The sequence below is a fragment of the Otolemur garnettii genome, unplaced genomic scaffold (genome assembly GCF_000181295.1).
Source record: "Otolemur garnettii isolate 467f Iridium unplaced genomic scaffold, OtoGar3 scaffold00080, whole genome shotgun sequence".
NCBI lineage: Eukaryota > Metazoa > Chordata > Mammalia > Primates > Galagidae > Otolemur > Otolemur garnettii.
In genome coordinates this window covers 853,336-874,448 of record NW_003852475.1, presented here as the reverse complement: position 1 = coordinate 874,448, position 21,113 = coordinate 853,336, and the positions used below count along the sequence as shown (strand labels likewise).

The 21,113-nt window shown below is 43.9% G+C and overlaps 1 protein-coding gene across 1 annotated transcript in view; it reads left to right on the top strand.

Moving 5' to 3' along the window:
- The window catches only part of NCKAP5 (NCK associated protein 5), an 807,957-nt gene that overhangs the window by 761,985 nt on the left and 24,859 nt on the right, over positions 1-21,113 (top strand). The window contains exons 15-17 of the mRNA XM_023515856.1: positions 4,152-4,466; positions 6,928-7,064; positions 10,066-10,215. Coding sequence (XP_023371624.1) covers positions 4,152-4,466; positions 6,928-7,064; positions 10,066-10,215 — 602 coding nt within the window. The remainder of the gene's footprint in view (positions 1-4,151; positions 4,467-6,927; positions 7,065-10,065; positions 10,216-21,113) is intronic.

Genomic DNA, 21,113 nt, shown 5'->3' with positions numbered 1-21,113 from the left:
TACATGAAGATGGTGTCAGCATTTTCAATATAAATTTCCATTGCCAAAGGTTTGTGCATTCTGAGGAAATTTGCTTGAGGGTGAAACTTGGCATATGTCTGAGCCCCTAACTGTGCATACCTTATTTCATAGATGCTTACAAATGAGTCCTTCACAGTCATTACATTTGGCATCTGGAATTTTTAGAAATAAAAAAATGGCCTTAATAACAGGTGGTTTCTAATATCAGGGCATACAATTCTCAGAAAATCAGAGAACTCAGGATTCCAAAACTCCTGTTTTATAGATTCTGGTATGATAATACTAGGTGTTGAAGGCAAAGGGGAAAAAATTTTAAGGGAATAGATGTTGGAAATATCCTCAGAAGAACAGAATTAGACCTCCTTTACCATTTTTCCTACCCCAAATGCCTGCTCTGCCCTATTCCTGCAACTGACCCATGGCCTGTGTTATAAAGGCTGGGCAAACATATGTGGGCTTTGTATATGGAGCCTGTTTCCAAATAATCACTGAAAAGGCAGCCAAGAATCTCCCTTTGTTTTTTGAATCTTCATTTGAAAGGACTGGATTAAATGCTTTATAATCCAGAAAATACCTAGAAGGGAGAGACAAAGCCTGAAAAACATTTCCCTCCGAGGCAGTGCTTTTTACCAAGCTGGGGAATCTAGCAAAACCCTGGTTTAGAGGTCTAAGGATCTAATCCAAGATAGCAGAAGGAAGATTTATTAGGCAGTTGTGACTCTCAGGAGCTACCTGGATGATGCACAAGGAGCCTGCACAGGGTGGACAGCTGGGAGGATGCAGGGCACATTGACAGGAGACTCCAGCCTCAGGGTGGAGAGCCCAGGAACCCAGTTAGACTTCTGAGACCAGCACCCACTCAGCACCAGCTTCAGAGAAGCTGGGCCCCTTGCCTAGGAGCATCCTGCCAGCCTTCTACTCCCATGGCTGCTTCTATGGCCATGGACTGAGCAGACAGGTGCTTTTTGTTACCTGTGTTTTTGTCGGAATCAGGATAGCCTGATGACTAAAAGCCGTCTTTGTAGTCAAGCAGGCCTAGATTGAAGTCTAAGCTCTTTATAGAATATGTCCTTGGACAAGTTGCCTGTGATTGCTCATTTCTTATAGTTCTTACTTTATAGGTTTGTAAAAATGAAGAGATGACACAAAGAAATCAGTGAAGCCCTGGTAGCTATAATAGGCAGCCAGACTTTTGATGTCCACTTGAAAGGCAAAGTGCCCCTGGTGTCCTGCCCTGCTGAGCGCTCCTTGGTTGAGGGGTAGGTGGTCCTGATACCGGCAGTAATTATCAGGCAGGCAGCCTAGGGCACACAGGGTCTAACACATCTCAGCTGCTACATCCCTTGGATCTCTGATTCCCATCACCAAAGACTGGATTGGTTCTGATGAAGATCCTCTTATTCCTGTTTGAGTCTGAAATATTTCAGAATTGCCCCAGTTCCAACATAAGGACATGTTAAATCTGAAAAGCAGTATATATTCAGGCTAAAATTAAGAAAGACATTTAAGTTTGATAGCAGGGTCTTTTTTTTTTTTTCAACTCTTACAGCAATGCCTCCCCATGGAAATAGCTGATCATTTCTCAGAAGGCAAGTTTGTAGCAAATCCCTTTAATTGAGAAGAAAATGAATAGATACAATAATGAATAATCTATAAGGCTGGTTGAGCATAAAGCTGACCAGGTAGAGGTTCTGAAATGAATGGAGCTAAAGCTTGGCCCTTATGACCGGGGAAAGAAAAACACTTCTCAAACAATGACGTCAGATTCAGGTAGCCTGTAGCCCCTGAACAGACTCTGACATCTCCTGGTATAGGGTAAGACATGGAGTAAGACAAGGTTGCTTGGGCCTTCTCACCCATGGTCCCACCGAAAGCCACCATATGTGTCTTAGCCATAACTGTGCACAGTGATGTCCTGATTATGTAACTGCTGTTTGGCACAACAGTGTGCCACTATTGTTCTCCTGGGTATAAAAATGTGTGGACTTTCCACTTGTGTGGACTTCCTATGCTAGTGTACCTGCTGTCATGAGCTCAATGAGGGCAGACTTCCCATGATGGCTCCCCTGCCAACACGAGCTGAATGAAAGCATGCCATAATTGAGGCACTACCCTCAGTGCCTAAATTCCTCTCCAGCATTCCGAATTGAATCATTTGCATTGTACATGGTATACAAGATGGCCAAATGGTACCCTTTTAAAGAAAAGGCTATCTACATCTTCCTACTAAGTATCCTTTTGGAGGCTGAAGCCTCTTTTTTAATACAGACTTCATCTTCCTAATACTTCCAAAACTGAAAAACAAACCTACTTATACCTATGCCTAGAAAAGTTGACTCTGTTCCCCACTACCTCTTTTTTTTTTAACCTAGTATTAAAGGAAATTCCCAGAATCCCACTACTTACTTAAAACAAAGAAGTTTTGAGGAGGAGGGTGGGAGATTGGCCAGCTTCTGTATTTTGGATGCTAATTGCTGAACATTAGTTGAGATTGTGTATGAAAGGTACTGAAGAATAAGATATTTACCTATAAGATATCCACTTCTATGTAATAAATAGGCTAAGCATTTTGTTATGATGCCATTTATTATTTCATTTATTTGGCTAGCTCACATTGTGGTTGGTGTCATTCTAAATTCTGGGGATTTGATGTTGAACATATTTTGATTCTCACAGCAATTGTAGAAGGAGCCTGAGACCCTAAGAGGTTAAAGTCCTTGCACAGGGTTTCAAATAATGTTATTTACAGAGGTCACACCACAAGTCCCTGTTACATAAGGCACCAAAGAAATGGTAGCTGTTGAGTCTTTGACACAAAGATTACATCATGATCCAACAAGGGTGTCCAACCTGTGACCTGTAGGCCATAAGCTGGTTATCTAGTGATTGTTTTGCTTATCTGTGGTGTCACATGCCATGAAAATAATGCATGGACCTTTTTTGGTCCATGAGCTTTCATTAGCGTTCGTGTATTTAATGTGTATCCCAAAACAACCCTTCTTCTTCCAATGTGTAGCCGAAAAAACAAAAGGCTGGACACCAAACATCATGCCTAGCACGGTGCTAAGCTGTTCTCTTACCCAGTGCCAGACTTCAGAGATACTTATAAGATGAAACTAAGGAAGTTCTGTTCTAAGAATATCATATAAACAGATGACTTTCTGGGTGACAACCAGGTCTTGGAAACTGTCTCCTTAGCTTGAATAAACCACATCACCAATTCAGATATTTAAAATGGGATCATCTTTTCAGATATTGTATTTTTGTCTGTATGTCACACTTTTTGAGGGTGAGATATAATTAACAGAATATGTCACAGATATGGTAAATAGTGGGATCCTTGGGACTGATAGGAAAGACAGTGGCTCGTAGGCTTCTCACTGAGGTTTCAAGTGGCAGTTGGGTCACATGAGCCCATAAGATAAGTGATCTTACAATGGGTAAGGTGCCCTTTGGGATGCCCCTCCTAGCATGTGAATTCCCCATCCCATAGTTAAGTTGAGAGGCCAGAGATTTAGTCAGCAGCTGAATGAATGATAATTCAAGAAGGAGATGCAGTTACCTTTGTTGGAACATCACTTCAATTTGTGATGTGTGCTTGTTACTCATTTCACTTAATAAATTTAACCAATTTAAGTCACATGATTCCAAGATTAAAATAAGAGTAATTAAAAATAATTTTGGTTTTGGGCGGCGCCTGTGGCTCAAAGGAATAGGGCGCTGGCCCCATATACCAGCGGTGGCAGGTTCAAACCCAGCCCTGGCCAAAAAGATAAACTGCCAAAATAATAATAATTTTGGTCTCCAGAGACTGCTCCTATTCTATTATAACTATGGAGAAACTATCTAGAATCTATGCACACATGACCACCCCTGCCCATAATGAGATGGCTTTCGTACTTCATATTATGTGAAGGAGATATTTTCATGTTCAATTAAATGACTGGTTCCTACACCTCCCTGGAAATTTGGAAATACCACAGATACTATTTCCAAATATCGGTCAGTTTTCTTTTTCTTAAATTCTCCCTTCTCAGTGTCCCCTTCCCCTCAGATTGTACCCAGATACCCAGGATTCTTTAATCCCTTTACGTGAGCCTTCTCTAAACCTCTCTAATTCTCTGTTTCAGAATCAAACTGCCAGATGAGAACACTGGACAGTGGAATCGGAACTTTCCCTCTCCCAGACTCGGGAAATCGCTCAACCGGACGTTACATATGCCAGCCAGAGTCCCCAGAGGACACTGAGTCCCTCCTGCCCCTCCAGCCAGCCCTTTCTGCAGCTTCTTCTATCAGAGCCCAAACCCTTGAACGTGAAGTGCCTTCCTCTACAGACAGCCGGCGCCCTCCAGACAGCGCCATTGTTCATTCCGCCTCTGACCCAGTCATGACCGCCAGAGGGATGCGACCTCTTCAAAGCCGCCTCCCCAAACCAGCCTCCTCAGGTAGAATGCCAATTGCCTTTTAAATTAGATTATTTTCCCACTCATAATAATGCACTTGCTGACAAAAACGGAAAACTTTCCACCGGGAGATGCAGACATAACCTCTCCCTGATAGAAATATGGATATGTGAAAATCCCCGCATGTTTTTTAACAAAAAGTAAAACAATGTGTATAAGACATTATCTATTCATAGTATTAATATTATGTTAAGGAATGCCCACACATCTAAGGAGACAAATGTGTAAGCACTAGGATGTGGATGTATGAATCACTTAAGAAAAACACATAAACGTACATTTGTGGGGTTTTACCTACAAAGCTTAACTGAATATAGACCAATTTAGACCCCAGGTATAACATTAGCTAAAATATTGTTTGCCCTCTAACCAGAAACATAGATCTTCTGACGTATTCCTGTCCTGTTCAAATATATTTATGTGTTGAACTATCAAAACTGAGCTTGATATATCAGCAGTAGAATGTGCATTAACTGCAGTAGAATGGAGTGAGCTTTCCCACTGGGAAGTACCATCCTTTGTTGACGTCAATTGAAACAAGCTTTCATGATTAAACACAGGGCCAGGCTAAGGGTCAAAGTTTTTTCATTGTTCCCTCAAGAGTAAAAATATTTATTGCAGCCCAGGATGACACTAAATAATTTTGAACTTGTGTGCCTTATGTTGCTTTCGCGAAATTCATAAGCATATGAACTAGAACTCTAAATGGAACACTTTCATTATGATTTGATGATTAGAAAGGAGCTGTAAGTGGAGATTATACAGTAGACTTCGGAGAAATTAGAAAAGGAATCTTTTAATTAAACATCTTTGAATAAATGTGATTGGGCTATTCCCATGGCTACGTTCTTCCCTCACACAGTAATACCAACTGTCACGAACATTTCATCACAAACTTCTCATTCAGAGCCAAGGCTACGTTTCTAAAGGCTGTAATGCATATTATTTTTGAAATAAATGCGTTGTTAATTAATGACATAGCCTCCAGACATTCAGGGGTGAAATCTTAGTTATAGATTATATGCTCCATGCCTGAATGGTCACATGTGTGACCTCAATTTAGTGGCAGGCTACCGTAGACTCCATGATTAAACACTGTCATTATAACAAATTGAATAGAAACCACAAGCCTTGAATTGCTTCATAAAGAAGGGATTGGAAGGAGATTGTTCTGATTGTGCTGCTAATATTCACTGCACTAGTTTTTTAAGGTTGTGTCTTAATTAAATTATGATGAAGAGTTATAGAAAGGTAGTGTATGGTAGATAGTAAGGTGAACATACTGCAAGAAATTCTGTCACTCAGCCTGAAGTTTCCTGTCCACCGAATGGTGTCTGTGGCCAGCTTTCCACAGATACCGCTTCTCTGTAGCCACTTATGATTCATATTAAATATTAGAGAATGGGGAACTCAGTGGAACAAAGGTAAAATGGAGTTATGCCTACTGTAGGGCAGCCACTTCCTGTTTAATGTGTACTTTTGAATTGGTTTTTTCCTATCCCCCTATCAAAAATGGAAGTAACTGTACAGAGCTCACAGTGCTGATGAGAACTTAATTACTTTGCTTCTCCTCACAAGCAAAATGCTGTGGAGAGGCTGTCACGGCGTGTCCTGTTGATAGTCTTTGAGGTTGGAGGATAATGACAGCAATTCTACTTTCTGACATGATGAAGACGTACACTCTGCAGGTTAATCTCCTATTACTGGTAATGGGCAAACTTTCTTTAACTGTTCTCTGCTAATTATACACTCGCTACTCAAAGTGTGGTCCATGGGCCGGCAGCTTTGGCATTACCTGGGAGTTCGTCAGAAATGCAGAGCTCACCCCACACCTACTGAATCAGCATCTAAAGTTTAGCAAAAGCTCAGCTAATACATATGCACATTAATGCTTGGCAATTACTGTGCTAGAAGATCTTTAAGGTCTTCCAAGCAAAGCTTCTGAACCCATATTATTCAAGATGACCTTAATAATATTCTAAGAGATTCGGGTCCCCTGTTCGAGTATGTTTGCAATTTCTGCAAATTTGAATGCTGTCTTTAGAGACTGTGGTAATGCCCATTCCCACACTGCAGGCTTTGAGAAGCCCTCCAAAAAAGAAACCTAGTTGTTAATAGATGAATAACATTATTGGAGGAATAACCGTAGTGTTTCCCAAATGGTTAGCTCACAGAACTGTTTTGAACCTGGAGAATCTTTCAACATTTATGGAAAAGAGGTCCAAGAACAGTTTGCCTTAGGGTCTTGAAGGTGAACATCCTCCCTAGGTAGGATAACCAGATGTTCGGGGTAGCAAAGACTTGCAGGAGACAGAATGGCAGGAAGACCAGCTTGTGCTGTTTGGACTTTTTCATTTTTGAATTTGTCCTGCACATCCCTCCCCAAACTTGTACAAGGTTGAGGAAAGCTGATTTGTGATTCCAACTACATTCCCTCATTTAGGAAAAATCAGTTCCCAAAAGCAGAACGAAGCAGAGCCAAGGCCTCAGACTTGCTCATCGTTTGAATATGCTGAAAACACCATGGCAAGTGAGCAGCTTCCAGCCTGGGGAAGTGAAGATGCCATCACTGAGACCCAGGTGAGGGGGAGGCCGGGGGAAAGATGCCGTCCACCTGTTGGGCCTCTTGTGATAGATTTAATTTTATATGAAATTTGCTGTTGATTTATTGAATACAAACCAAGGTCTAAGGCTTACCTTTTCCCTCAATTATTAAGGAACACCATGAATTCTTGGGACATCTTAAGAATTCAAAGTGCTTCTGATCTGCACCCAAATTTTTGGGAGTATGGATACTTCTTTTCATCAATATTGTGGAAGAAGCATTCACTCTCCCAGGCCATAAGGCACCATTTAGAATGATTTGGTTTTCCATTTATTTTGTTATCTTAGCAGTTACTTTAATCTTCACCTTGCTGCCATACAACAGGGAAAGTGGATATTGTTCTCTTGTTTTCAGGTATGAATAATCTGAGGCCTGCTGGGGTCAGATGACTTGCAAGGGTCAGGAAGACCTGAGTTTTGTCAGCCCCCATCGATTTTGCTGTGTGTTCTTCATCTACCCTGAGTTGGCACACCCGGGCCTCCTGATGTGTTCCTGGAGGAAGGAGCTCACAGCTTAGGGATTCTTTGTTTGTCCCTGGGGGTTACTTAGTGTCCTCTCCTATTTGCCTCTTCCAGCTCCCTGCTTTGACCATAGTCAGCCTGTTGGTTACGTCTCCACTCATGCTGGGGCTGGCCACTGCGAGGTGTTTGGTGGTGCCTGGCAAGGAGAGGGTAGAGAAAGGACATGGGGCTCAGTTCCCAGAGCTTCCCATCCCTTCCCTAACCCTTCCTTCTTCTGCTGCCTTTGGCTCTCCCAATTCCATTAAGAGCCCCCAGTGCCATTTGCACTAGAGCGTCTGTCCTTCTATGATGAAGAAATACCCACATTTGTTCACATCTAAAGTCCCCCACATTCAGTGTGGCCTAGCCTTCTTTTGGCCTTGGGCACCTCCATGTGGAAATGAGACTGTAGGTAGCTAAAGGAGAGACCCCTAGGCCCACAGCCTCCATGTGCAGCAGAGAACAGCCACCCTAGAGACCCAAGGGCTGTGTTCAGAGTCCAAGAGAAAGTTATTATGGAGCTGAGCCTGGAACTGGGACCTATGAACTAGCACCCAGCACTCAGAAAAGCTACCTGCACAGAGCACAGGTCTGAGAGGCCAAGGGGGAGCCCATTATCTTCTCTGAGGCCTCCTGTTAAACACAGAGCTATTAGGGCTCCTCCAAATCAGTGGGGCCCGGACTTGAGCAGATATCAGAGTCACCTGAGGGCCACACAGCCTGCTGTCCCCACATGGGCTCAGTGTCTGGTTTGGCATTTACAGAGTGAAATCTAAACAATTCTAAAAGATTCCCAGGTGTGTGCCCTTGGTCCACAGTACACCACCCCCCAAGCATTGTGCTACCACTTCTCCAGGGGACTCTGTACTTGCTTTGGGGACTTGAAAGTTGAGAAAATCATAGATGACACCAGATTTGGAAATGGGAAAACCCAATTCAGTTGGGTTGGTGATAGTGGCAAACGGGTTTGATTAATATCAAGAAAAGAAAAAAAAGTCACTGACCCAGAAGGTGACCTTTCCCCTCTGCGTGTAATGCCTAGACACTGCTCACACAACATACACATGTACCAACAGACACACCTCTCTACGGTCCCCTTGTCATCCTGCACCAGCTTCACCCACTGGAAATCCTGCCCTGACTTATGAGAGTCACCACTGTGGCTTGGCACTTATCACCCTGCTTCTTTGACTACCAACTTGGGAGAGTTTAAGTGGAATTAGTTTTTTATATTTCCTATATTCAGCACATGCTTAGTTCAATTAGTGTTTGTTGCAAAGTATGAAAGACTACGTCTTCTTATACTCAGAAAGTGTTCCTGGAGTCCCTTTGAAACTGGGACACTGGGTTCCACCGGAGCCACAGTCGGCAGGCTTGTCCTCCTTCATGGACGTAATCCCTGCTAGACACCCGGTATGTGCAGCACCAGTTCCCCACTCCTAAAACACAGCACACTGTGTGGGCCAGAACAGCTACTCAAGAAGCAGCCGCTTAGTGGGTGGGTGAATGGGCAATGAATGAAGGAGTAAAAGAAATGAGTGACTGCTTAGATTTATAACCCCAGCCAAGGAAGCTTATATTCTCAAGTGTGTTTTTACAATTCCCAACCAAATGACACATTCCCAAACAAGCTTTAGAGACCCAGCCATGCATCCATACCTAAACTGTCAGGGAAAGATAGGGACTAATTCCGTTAACAGAGTAGTCAACAATGAGAAAAGAGGGTCCTAGATACCCTTAAATCAGCATATGAGAGTGATATGTTGATCCAGTAACTGGATCGTATGTTCTACTTGTGTGCACAGAAGAAAGAACTGCTCACAGACAATCCGCTGACTCAGTAATGCCTGAGAATGGCATTATTCCCACACCGGGGGCATGAGAGGGATCAGGCTGTGAGAGCAAGAGGGGCACTGGGTCCCTTGCCCCGTGCACTGTCAGCAGATTAGAGGACTGTGTAGGGGTCAGCAATTGCTTATATTCTTAAAGGCCACTATCCTTTGGGGGGCTGAAAAAAATATAAATTAGGCAAACATTTATTCTTTTGTTCCCAAGGTTGACTGCTTTAATGCCCTCTGATACTTGAAAGCCAATGATGAGCTCAGTTAAATAAATAAGCCATTAGGCTTGGAACAGCAGCTTATAATAGGCACTTGAGAAAAACAAAACCCTATAAAGACGTGTACAGAATGCAGAGCAGGTAATGGTGGGGACCTTCCTGGACCCAGGACAATGGCAGAGTGACATCAACAACTCTACCAGTGCAGGCTTGTGCCCGACCAGTAGTAGACCACATCAGCCTCCCAAGAGGCAGAGCAACCAGCAAATCAGAGCTGTTCTTGGGTGGGCTGGGCTGGGCGGTGGGAATGGGATTCTGTGCACACAAAGGCACAGTGTGAGCTGCTCACATCCTCACGGGATGGTCTGCTGTTTGATTTGTATGACTAATCTTAACAGTCTCATATTACTCATTTAGGACAAGGTACCCAGAATGTGTACATACTCTGCCAGCGGTGGCAGTGATAGTGACAGTGACCTGGACTGTGGAGATAATGGTTTTGGAGCTGGAAGGGGACAGTTAGTGAAAGCACTGAAGAGCTCCACCCCAGGTAACACACGGGAGCATGTGGGACACGTGGGGCCCTCCGTGTGGGAAGCCCTGAGTGTGCCTTTCACTGTGCCCACCCCCCTCCCCCGGGTATCACAGTTCTGCTCAGTATCTCTCCCGAGATCTAATTTTCTGGTACATACAGAAGATCATCCATGCATATCAATTTGTTTTCTGCTATAATCTTCAGGCCTTACAGTGCAGTCTGTAAAGATTCCGTCCCCAAATCTTGTATCTCTGAAGCAGACTCCAGTTGAGTTATCTTAATAATAAAGAAATGACTATAAAGACAACTTTGTTCCCAATTACGTACTTGGCGAGTTAAATCATCCAGTGAGCCATGGATCGAGCCTTCCATACTCTTGCTAACAGGTCTGTCTGTGAGGTCCAAGCTTCCTCACTCTCTTTTCCTTTGAATCAGAATTGGCAGTAGAAAGACCATCAGCCCTAGGTATTTACAAATATGTTTATTCAGGTGGCACTTCCTTACAGATTCAAGAGGACAGACGGAGAGCTAATGAGAATTGTGATCTGTGCTCTGCTTTTCTTCCGATCCATTCTGGATTGTCAGAAGTATTTTAATGATGCAGTTGGAAAGTCAATCTTTTCCTACTAATCAACTTTATCTCAAATACTAACCTAGACATTACATGATGAAACCATGATTTTCTTTTTCCAAATAAGGCTGATATCAGGAGAAACATAATCTAGGAACCATGTGTGTTTCCAGTTTTCAGATAATCTTGGCATTGTAATATGCGGTGTGGGGGTAAGACTCACCTCTGAGAAAAGCCCATTAATCTGAACCCACCACTTCGTTCCTTGCTTCTTACAAGTCATCAGAGAAGCAAGACCCATGGTTGAGTCATGTAAAAGCTTGCCAAGAAAGTGGTGAATACCCCTGATATTTTAGTTGGATGGTGTCTCCCATTTCCTTGTTGGCTATCTGTGGTTCATCAGTGCCCCTCTGTCGTGCCAAGGGAAGGGGAGTTCACCGTCACAGGGCTTGCCTGGTGAAGACCCATAAGACCAGGCCAGCTCCTAGTCCACACTCTTCCCTTAATCTTATCACAGGTCCACAGGGAGTACCCTCACCTCACCAACCCTCAGCTGCCCATCCAAGAGGAATTTCCAAGTCCCCTTCCAGCTCTCAAACTCTCTCCATTTGTTATTGAACAAATATTTGTTGAAAGCTTCCTCTGGGAAGTTTTCTAGTGGTTAGCAGTTTCTAATGGACAGAGATCCCTGTCTGACAGTAAACAATATATAAAATAAACAAGTACATGTATTTAATTTGTTGAAAGGAGGCAAATACTATGGAGAAAACAGGTAGAGCAGAGTAAGGGAAAGTAGCAGTGCTGGGGTTGGGCAGGTTAAAGTCAAAGTGGAGTGGTCAGAAGGAGCCTGCCTGAGGAGGGGACTTTGGAATAGAGAGCTAAAGCCAGAGAAGGGGCGAGCCAGGAGGATGTGCAGGTAAGGTGCTCCCAGCAGAGGGAACAGCCAGTGTGGAAGTCCCAAGGCAGAGCTTGAGCAGAGTTCAGGGGCTGCCGGGGACAAGGGCCGCTGGGGACAGGGGCCTAGCACACCAGGGACCAGGTGGGGTCAGAACAGAAGGGCCGAGAGGTCTGATTCCTACTGTGAGAGCCATGCACAGGGACTTCAGAAGCCTCTGAGCTCAGGAGCACCATGACACACTGTAGCTTAGAAGCATCCCTCCTGCTGCCTCCTTATGAAAACTGAAGGAGCCAGAGCCACTAAAAGGCTGTTGAGGGCCCCAGACAAGAGGTAGTGGCTTGGAGCAGGTGGTGGCAGTGGACTTGCTAATAGACCTGCCACGTGGACAGAAGTGCTCTGTGTCTACACTGGCCACTGGCTGGTAATCACCGGAAACAAGAAGTGTAAGGAAGTGAGTTTTTAAATTTAAGTTTTACACTTGTTTTCCTAAGAGTTCTCACTTGGGCCATTTCTTTCTCTCTCTCTCTTTTTAATTTTATTTAAGTTTTAATTAATTTTAACTTAAATGTGAATAGTCACTTGGAGCTCATTGTACAAGCCAGGAAGCGAGAATGGCCTGATTACAGGTCTAACTAAAAATACAGCATGATTGACTGATGGACTGGAGGCAAAGTGAGAGATTGAGGATGACTCCAAGGTCTGAGTCCTAGAAGGGCTGGAGTTGCTGCCTACAGAAACGGGTAGTCCCTGGGGTCGTGGCAGCTCTGGGGCCATAAGCCTGCAGGTGAAGGTGGTGAGTAGGCAGTTGGCTGGGTGAATCTGGAGTCCACATAAACTTCATGAGTATGGTGACAATATTTGAAGCCAGGCAGGATTTGGGGGAGATGGAGTGCAGATCACAGAGGATTGTGTCTTGCTGTCTTCTCTGTCAGAGAGACGAGGAAGGCCCAGGAGGGAGACTGAGCAGGAGCAAGCTGTGCTGGGGCAGAGGCCCAGGGAGCAGAGTGTCTTAGAAGAAAGTACTTCAAGGAGAAAGCATGTGGTTCGGAGGCCACTTGTTACCAAGAAAAGGCAAGCAGTGTTCAGCTGGACCTGCTCGTCCCCCTGGCAGTGGGTGGAGGACAGAGGGAATAGGAAAGAAGGGGGAGGGATGGTTGACCAGCAGTTCGAAAACTCCTGAAACCGGAGACAAGATTCAGACAGATTCCGACTCCAAATGAGGGAGTGCTTCCTTTAGGATTCTCATTTGAGCATAGGCTTGTGCAAGGCCATCAAGAGTGAGCGTTCGCCTAGCACACTGGGATGTTGAGGCAGGTGGATCACCTGAGCTCAGGAGTTCGAGACAAGCCTGAGCAAGAGTGAGACACTGTCCCTACGGTGTCTATAGAAAAATTAGCTGGGCGTTGTGGCAGTGTCTATAGTCCCAGCTACTTAGGAGGCCCAGACAAAAGGATTGCTCAAACCCTGGAGTTTAAGGTTGCTGTGAGCTATGATGCCATGGGACTCTACTCAGGGTAACAGAGTGAGACTGTCTCAAAAAAAAAAAAAAAAGAGAGAGAGAGAGAAAGAGGGAGGAGGGAGGGAGGGAAGGAAGGAAGGAAGGATTGATTAAATGTTGGGTGTGGCTCAGGACCCAGATGAATGGTAAACTTGCTCCTTGAGGTGTTTTTTTTTTCCTCTCATCCCTCTGAGAAATAATGTATGTCCCAGCTTTAATTTTTTTCTCTCCATATTCACTTTGCTTATCCTATTCCTTCCAACCAGAACAAGTCCTTCTTGGGAAAGGAACAGGTTTCTTTCATTCTGTTGCTTTCTGGGCAAACTTGGGAGGAGGCACCGAGGTCCTGGGAGCCGCACAACCAGCAAGCTGGTCTCTCCACCAAGGCTCGCACACTCCTCCTTCAAAAGGGGACTCTCTGCCAGAAATCTGTCATGGGCACACCCTGATGTGCCAGCCTCTGGTTAGCCCTGGCTGGTGACTGACGGTGCTGCCAGGAAGGGAAAATCCTTGCAGACAGCTGGCGTGGCTGCGTGCTGGCTTCCAGCACATCCTAGGAAGGAGCTTGTGGGCAAAGGTGGAATAAAAAGAAAATAGAAACAAGAGAAAAACGATGAACGGGAAGACGTGCCTGGGGTGTTGAGGGAGATTTTACCCCCCTCAGAGTCACAGTGTTGGTTTGCATTCATCTGGTTCACAAGCCATATTCAATAATCTCTATTTAAGGTATACTTTGTAATGAGGATCTGCGTTATTTTCTGGAAAAATAGTACTTCTTGCACAAATTAAAATAAAAATGTGCCATGGCCTTGGCTTTGCATCTTCAGCCTCATGTTTTTTCCACTTCCTGTCTTAAACTTTGTGCATTGTTAAAATGCCTCCTGTGTCCTGAACACAGGGCGCTGGTAGGGGCTTCTGTGCCTTTGCTCACTTGGCCCCACCTCCCTGGGATGGGTTTCATGCTGACCCTTTTCTTCTCCAGCCTTTAACCTAACCCCTACTTACTCTTTAAGATTCAGTTCAGACTTTGCCTCCTACAGGAAGTCTTTCAGGAAGCTCCTTCATCAGCGATGCTAAAAACCCAGGTATTCCTCCTTGTCTGCTCTCCTGTGAGACTTTGTATTTGTGCCATTTGATGCTTGATACTGATTTCTTTGCATGTTCGACCCCCTTATTAGTCTCAAGGTTGCTTCTCATTCATGCTCTGAACCTAGCATGGAGCATGGCACATCATAGGTATTTAATAAATGTGCGTCAAATGAAGATGCAACTAACTCCCTGCACTGATTAAGGTCTTGGTCAGCCCCTTGTATACACATTTACTGTCTATCTGGGCCTTTCCTTGCCCAGAGAAAGAAAGACTCAGAGGAGCTACATACAGAGATAAATCCAATAAGGACATTTCTCCTTCTCTAAGGGCTGTGCTAGAGAAAGCAGTGAATCTTTCGTCTGGGTTTTCTTACAGATGTAGAATTTTAGCTTACTCTTCAATGATGAAACTTCGTGCAGGTCATTACAGGCTTGTCAGAATCCTCTTGTTTTGTTTTGCTTTGTTTAAATAGTTTGATGTCTCCTGGCTTGATTCTTTTACTCTCTGCCCCAATTTGGGGATTATTGCAAAAGAAAACCACTCTTGTTGACAAGTAAACATCATACTCCTGATGTTGCAAGAGAGAAACCAAGGTTGAGAACCTTTGTTCTTTCAGTTTTTGTCCTTTGACAATCTCAAGGTTGTCCTTTGACAAGTAGACTGGTTAGTAAATAAAGAGGATTGGGAGGGTGAAAGGGGGGGAACTCAACCTCTAAACAAGTTCATTCGGTTGGCTCAGCAATTCTTGTGTCCAAGCCAGTGGTAGAACCTTGGGTGTGGGGGCAGCTTAATGACAGCGCTGCCCCTAGGTGTTATAATCAACATATAAACATGAAATATTGCATCTGGGAGAGAAGATAATCGAGTACCTACCTCATGCCACCAGTTTTTTCTATGGCCTAAAAGGCCATACACAGCTGTTCAGAGTGAGGAACCAGAATTCCTAGATTTTTTTTGGTTTTTATAAAATTAAGTCTCCAAATAAAACCTCGCTAGGGTCTACAGGTCACCACAATGGAGGGAACCATCTTGAAGAGTCCCCTATCCCTCCCCAAACCCCATGGCCTCCCAATACAGTGGTCAGGTAAAATATGCAAAGCTTCCAACTGGGGTCCCACAGCCCCCGGTGCTGCTCATCTAATCAAGGCCCAATTTCCTGAACAAGAAATACGAAGGTGATTACATTCAACAGATTACAAAGAGCCAGGACAGTTGAGTTAAAAACAATTGGTTTTGCAGTAATTAGAAAAACACAAGGAAACGATGACTGTGGAACAATATTAAAAGGGACGCTGAGGGATAACGGCTCCAGTTCCTGGTTAATTCTTCAGCTTGGATATTTAGAGATTCACAAGTAATTATGCAGAGATGATGAATTTTAAAAATCGCTGCCATCCTGCCTTCTCAAGGCCAAGGACTTTGGCTATTAATAGAGCAATCAGATTTTGCTATATTATAGAGAATTCACACAAAGTTGCATCTATTTTAAAGCATTCATCTGGCACATTACTTAAAGATGACAAATCTCTGTAATGTGCAAAATCAGCATTGGGTTAAACTAAATCCAAACTCATTATAATCACTCTAAGTTCCCCCAGAGATATCTAGTGTTTAAAATGGACACTACAGGTAAGAGTTATCTTTAGCTTCCTGGAACTTCTCTTTTATGAGATCATTTAAAAGATTTCCTTACTTTGGACAAGCCCATCCCAGTTCTAAGTGAATGGACAGGTGCATTAGAACACAAGGGATTCCTCTCCCAGCGTGAAACATCCCTGCATGACAAATGGAGAGTACTGACCATGACAAGCAGGCTGCTCTGAGACCCTCGCCAGAACCAGGGTCTTAATTTTCTCTCTGTCACCCTTTATCCATCATCACAAAATCCACAGTCCTTTCAGCTAAACACGCTGGATTTGCACTTTGGGTTTTTTAGTGGAGAGAATTGTCATACACAGTAAAAACAAACAAAAACCCAAGCAGCTTCTAAAAATCACGTGGTCAAAAGCTAACCATCAGAAAGAACCCACTGTGCCCTCAGACAGGCTTGAAAAGGGAGGCTGCGATGTGACCTGCATTTAATTATGTAAGCTGCATATTGTGAGACCCTTAAGAAAGCAAATGTCATGATGGACAGAATGAGTTTACCCTCCTGTCCAAAGAGCAGTGTGCCGTGGCGAGGCTGTCGCTCAATTAAATTGGACTGCCGGCTACCCAGGAGATGGAGACCAAGCCTGGGGATCCTAATGAGACATTTTGGAAGGCAGAGATGCCCCCCTGGAGTTTGTCACCCTTTGATGGACGTTCTCCCCTCCGCCATTACCACAGCACCCCAGTGTTATCCCCCATGAGTTCAAACATGTTGCAGCCCGAAACGTTTAGAAGGGATCTTGCGCAGAGTTAATTTCAAAGTCAAAGACAAATCCTCAGTGATGTGGATAGGCGAGAGGAGCACATGATACTGAGGCTCTGCACATTCGCAACCTTTGGCTGCCAGGGCTGAAAGAAAACTAGCAACAGATCTAAAACTAAATAAAGAAACAAGTCAGTCACCATTTCATTGGTGAAAACGTGTAAGTCCCCTCAGCTTCCTATGGGGCAAGCAGATAGATATATAACTTGGTAGGGGACAAGCAAAGAGTGGCTTCCAAGGCCCTAGCAACCCTGCAGCCCCATGAGCATGTTTGAGGATGACTCTCTTCATAGAAGTTTACCCATAATCTGAGTAATGCATCAGTGTTCACAGTGGATCGTCTAGCCTAGAGTTTATCTCACAGCACACTTGAGCCTATAGTTAAAATTCCCCAGCACACTTAAATTACGTTGATCAAAAATAAGAGTAAAAAAAAAAAAAATATATATATATATATATATACTTACTGTGCTTTGAACTTCTCTTGAAAAGAATTTAATTAATGCTCTTTAAAAATTTTTCACGGCACACCAGTTGAAAATCACTGGTCTAGCCAGAGTAATTTTGCCCACCACTCCACCCACAAGACATCTGGCAATGTCTGGAAGCGTTTTAAGTTGCCACATCTCTCAAAAGGAGCTACTCTGTGATGTGCAGAGCCCAGGGCCTCTAAACACCCTCTAATACACAGGACAGACCTCAAACAAAAGAGAGTTATCTAGCACAAAATGTCAGTAGTGACAAGAAGATACCAAAAAAGATTTTCCTTTGGGTATTGGAAATGTTTTGGGGGAGAGAGAAGCTGTCAAATGACTGTGCCAAAATATGACAGCAGGCAAATAGCCCTGCCTGCCTTCAGGTGTACCAGGCCCCGTGCCAGCTACCTGGATTGGTGGTTAAGATGAGCTTCCTCCAAAGGCCTTTGAAAGGGGAGCTCATGCTCCTGTCTGGGGCTTTCAGACTTGGCTGTTGACCCTGTTCCCAGTACCTTTGTCAGACTGTGTTAGACAGACGCTGGCTGTCTGAAGCGGTACCACAGAGCACAGATTATCTGAGGCTGCTACACATTAAGTCTCTTCTTAGTATTTCATTTCTGACTCTCTTAGTGAACATGTGCCCTGAGGAGGCAAAAACCCTTTACAGGCAAAAATCCTCCCACTGCTCTAATGAAGTAGGTAAATTGCAATTAGATGAAAAATGGAGGGAAAATGTAGTCAACAGGTGTTTGGGTTTCCGTGGAGACCTTAGATTTCATATTTGGCTTAAAAGCTCATAGTGACATTTAGAAAGAGCCCCTTGCCAGAGTTCCCACCAAGTGGTTAAGGCAAGGAAGATTCACAGTAATCTCAGGAATAAGAATGCTATAGTAAATAGAGGGAGCTGGGGTCGTTGTGGGGAAAAAGGGCGGGGGGGGGGCTCTGCATTTTTCTAGAAGTAATTATTCTAGTGTTCAAGGGGGGAAAGCAGTGGGCAAACCTTTCAGGTATAAGGCAAAAAGGGACAAATATATTCTAAGTGCTTATTCTCAGACTTTAAGGATAAGGAAAGAGCCATATCAAATATCATTTCATTCCAACTGCCTCTCCTTAACTAGCCAAAAACTTAGAAACATATACTTACTATACAACCGAGCAGAAGAGCTTAGGGAAAAGCAAGGTTCCTTCCTAACCAGCAACTGAGAGCTTTGCTAAGAGAAATAGCCAGCATTATTCAGCAAATCACACAACTGACTCCTCTTTATGACCTTTTCAAAACCCCAAAATCAAACACCCTGGGCTGCCTGGCTGGGTATGTTAGCAATGCCCAAAGCCAAGAGTTCAGAGCCCTGAGTCCCAGCTCTGGCTGTGATCCTGGATGAATAAGGTCAGCCTTTCTGAGCTTTAGTTCCATCTGCTGCTCAACATCGACCTCACCTCCTTCTCATGGGGAAGTTCAGATCCAACAATGGATGTGACAGAACTTTCAGTTTGCGGAATGCTAAATAAATATGAGCATTGTGAAATGGGCCAAGAAAAAGAAAGTTTCTAGAGGAGAGGTTTGAGGATGTCGGACTGTGGGAGAGGAGCACAGGAAGGTTAAAACCTGCAGACCAAAATAACCTGAGCCTAAACCCCCAGCAAAGTAAACTGCTCTTGTAAATCCGCCAAGGCTATGCAGTTTCATTAAGGAAAATATCATACCACCTTTATCTGTTGTTAAAATTCTGTCTAAGGGAGAAAGAAGTGATGATGAACTTCCCTGAAACAAGCCTGGCAGCATTCTCCTTCCTGATTATTCACCCTCACAGGAAGCAACATCCCAGACTGTCACTGGGCATCATTGATTTCAGGTTCAATTACACAGGAACTGGAAATACAGTGAGGCTAGATCAAGTGGGGAAGTTTCATTTTTAATTAGACCAGGATTTTATTATAAATGAATAAACCAACACACTGCTTAAGGAATTCAAGAGAAAGAGATAGATAGCTTCCTTTCCACTGGCCAAGTGGCTCTCGATCTTACACCTGGAGAGATGGTTAGTGATTGGCCCCGCTTCCCCCACATCAGATGCTTATCAGTTTATGAACGCGCCCAGAAGCATCATACAGAGTGTTTCTTCTTCAACCCTCAATTTTTTCACTTTTTACAAAAAAAAAAAGCCACAAAAACCCAAAAATCCCTCCCTTGTATCTTGGTTTATTTGGCCCATTCTCTGTTACACTATGTCACCTTGTCGTTTTGTGCTGCATTTTTCCTTTGATACCCAGATACTTACGGGTATCTTCCTGAGTTTGATGAGGATTCTTTAGAAGGTAATGAAGAAGGATCAATACCTTTAGGGAGAACCGGAAGCTATGCTGACATCATTCATTGCACCACAAGTGCCCCGTGAAATCTTTGAGCTATGTAGAAGGCCTCAGATAGACAGCATGCCTGCGTCTTCTTGGAACTCATTGCTCTTTTCCTCCTTGGGGCTGTGCTGGGCTAGATTTTCTTGATAACTGCGAGGCTTGGTGTTTTGTCACTGCATGAACAAGCACGGCAATGATGGGGAAGTCAAGCTCCAGGCCTCAAGATTCAGCAAGCTCAGCTACGTGGAGAGGTTCTCAAGAGTTTTTCCTCAGGGACCATTTTCGAAATCTGATTTTGTTGTTTTGAATATAGAAACCTCTGTCTCTGTGCCCAGCCCCATATAGGCATTTTTAGTGGTTTCTTGTTCATCTTTCCAGCCTTTCTCTGAACAAACTGAATATATGCAAATAAATGTTTTCTATACGAAAGGTATATGCTGCCCTGCATCTTGTTTTACATGGCTTTCTTCCACTAGCTATGTCCTGGAGTTAGTGTTCTTCCACTAACATATGTCCATGTTCCATGTCAGTGCATAAAAGTCTGACTTGTGTAACTCACCCTGTGGTAGCTGTGGGATAGAGTCCCAGCAGCTGGACTGTTACTCTAGAGCTAGGCGAGTACCCCTTGTGGGACCCATGGCTCCATAGCTTTACCCTGACTATCAAATTGCTACTGTCCTCATCTGCCCCCTGCCTGTTTCTTTATTGTGACATTTCATAAATGACACAGGACAAGTGCTTATTGAATGTCTACTGAAAAGGCAGGGTGAATGATCTGTGATAAGGTTCTCAGAAAAAGGAATGCAAAGTAGCCAAGTGTCTTCCGGGAGGGGCCTTCTGGAGCGAGTCTCGGAGAATCAGGTTTGGGTGTGTGTAAAGGGGAAAAGAATTCTCCTGGGTAAGTGGGCATGTTAGGGAAAAGAAGACAGGGTCAGAAGGAGCAGGGACAGTCCTTGACTTTCAGGGTTGCCCCACAGCCAGTTACCACAATAGAGATCATATGGTTTTGTGGCAGCGATTTGTAATATAAACTGGCGGTGAGTGTGATGTATGTGTGCCAGAGAGTTTGAGAGAGATCTGAAAGACCAGCCCAGAGCACCGGTGATAAACAGACTGGGATTTGCGGCCGTCATTCACAGAATCCTCCCTTAAACTTAAGTCTGTCCTGTGGTCTCTGTTCAGCAACCCCCCAAAACAAAATACTTGCCTCTTTATTTCTGCTGCTTCTCCCCATTTCTAGTAAGCTGGAGCTTGTGTTGGAAAAGAATTTACAAGTTATGCTGTTTATCTTCTTGCTCAGTGGAATACAAACTTTATAGGGGCAGGGATTTTTCTTTGGTTAGTGTCCTGATGTCATAATTGCTGGCACTCAATGGATATTTATTTGTTTGGTGAATGACTTAATGAACGAATCCCCTTATCCTATCCTTACTTGCCCTCTGCTTGGACTCTCCCACTGGCAAGTAATTAGGAACTTCACTATTGGACACATCAGCCTATTCCATTGGTAATGAAGAAGTTCTCTTCATAACGAGAACTATAGTTGTTAAAACTTTTTTTTCTAATTGAGTTTTTCTATACCATATTCTGTGGTGAGGGAGGGTAAGGAGAGTCTGTCTGCCTCATGGG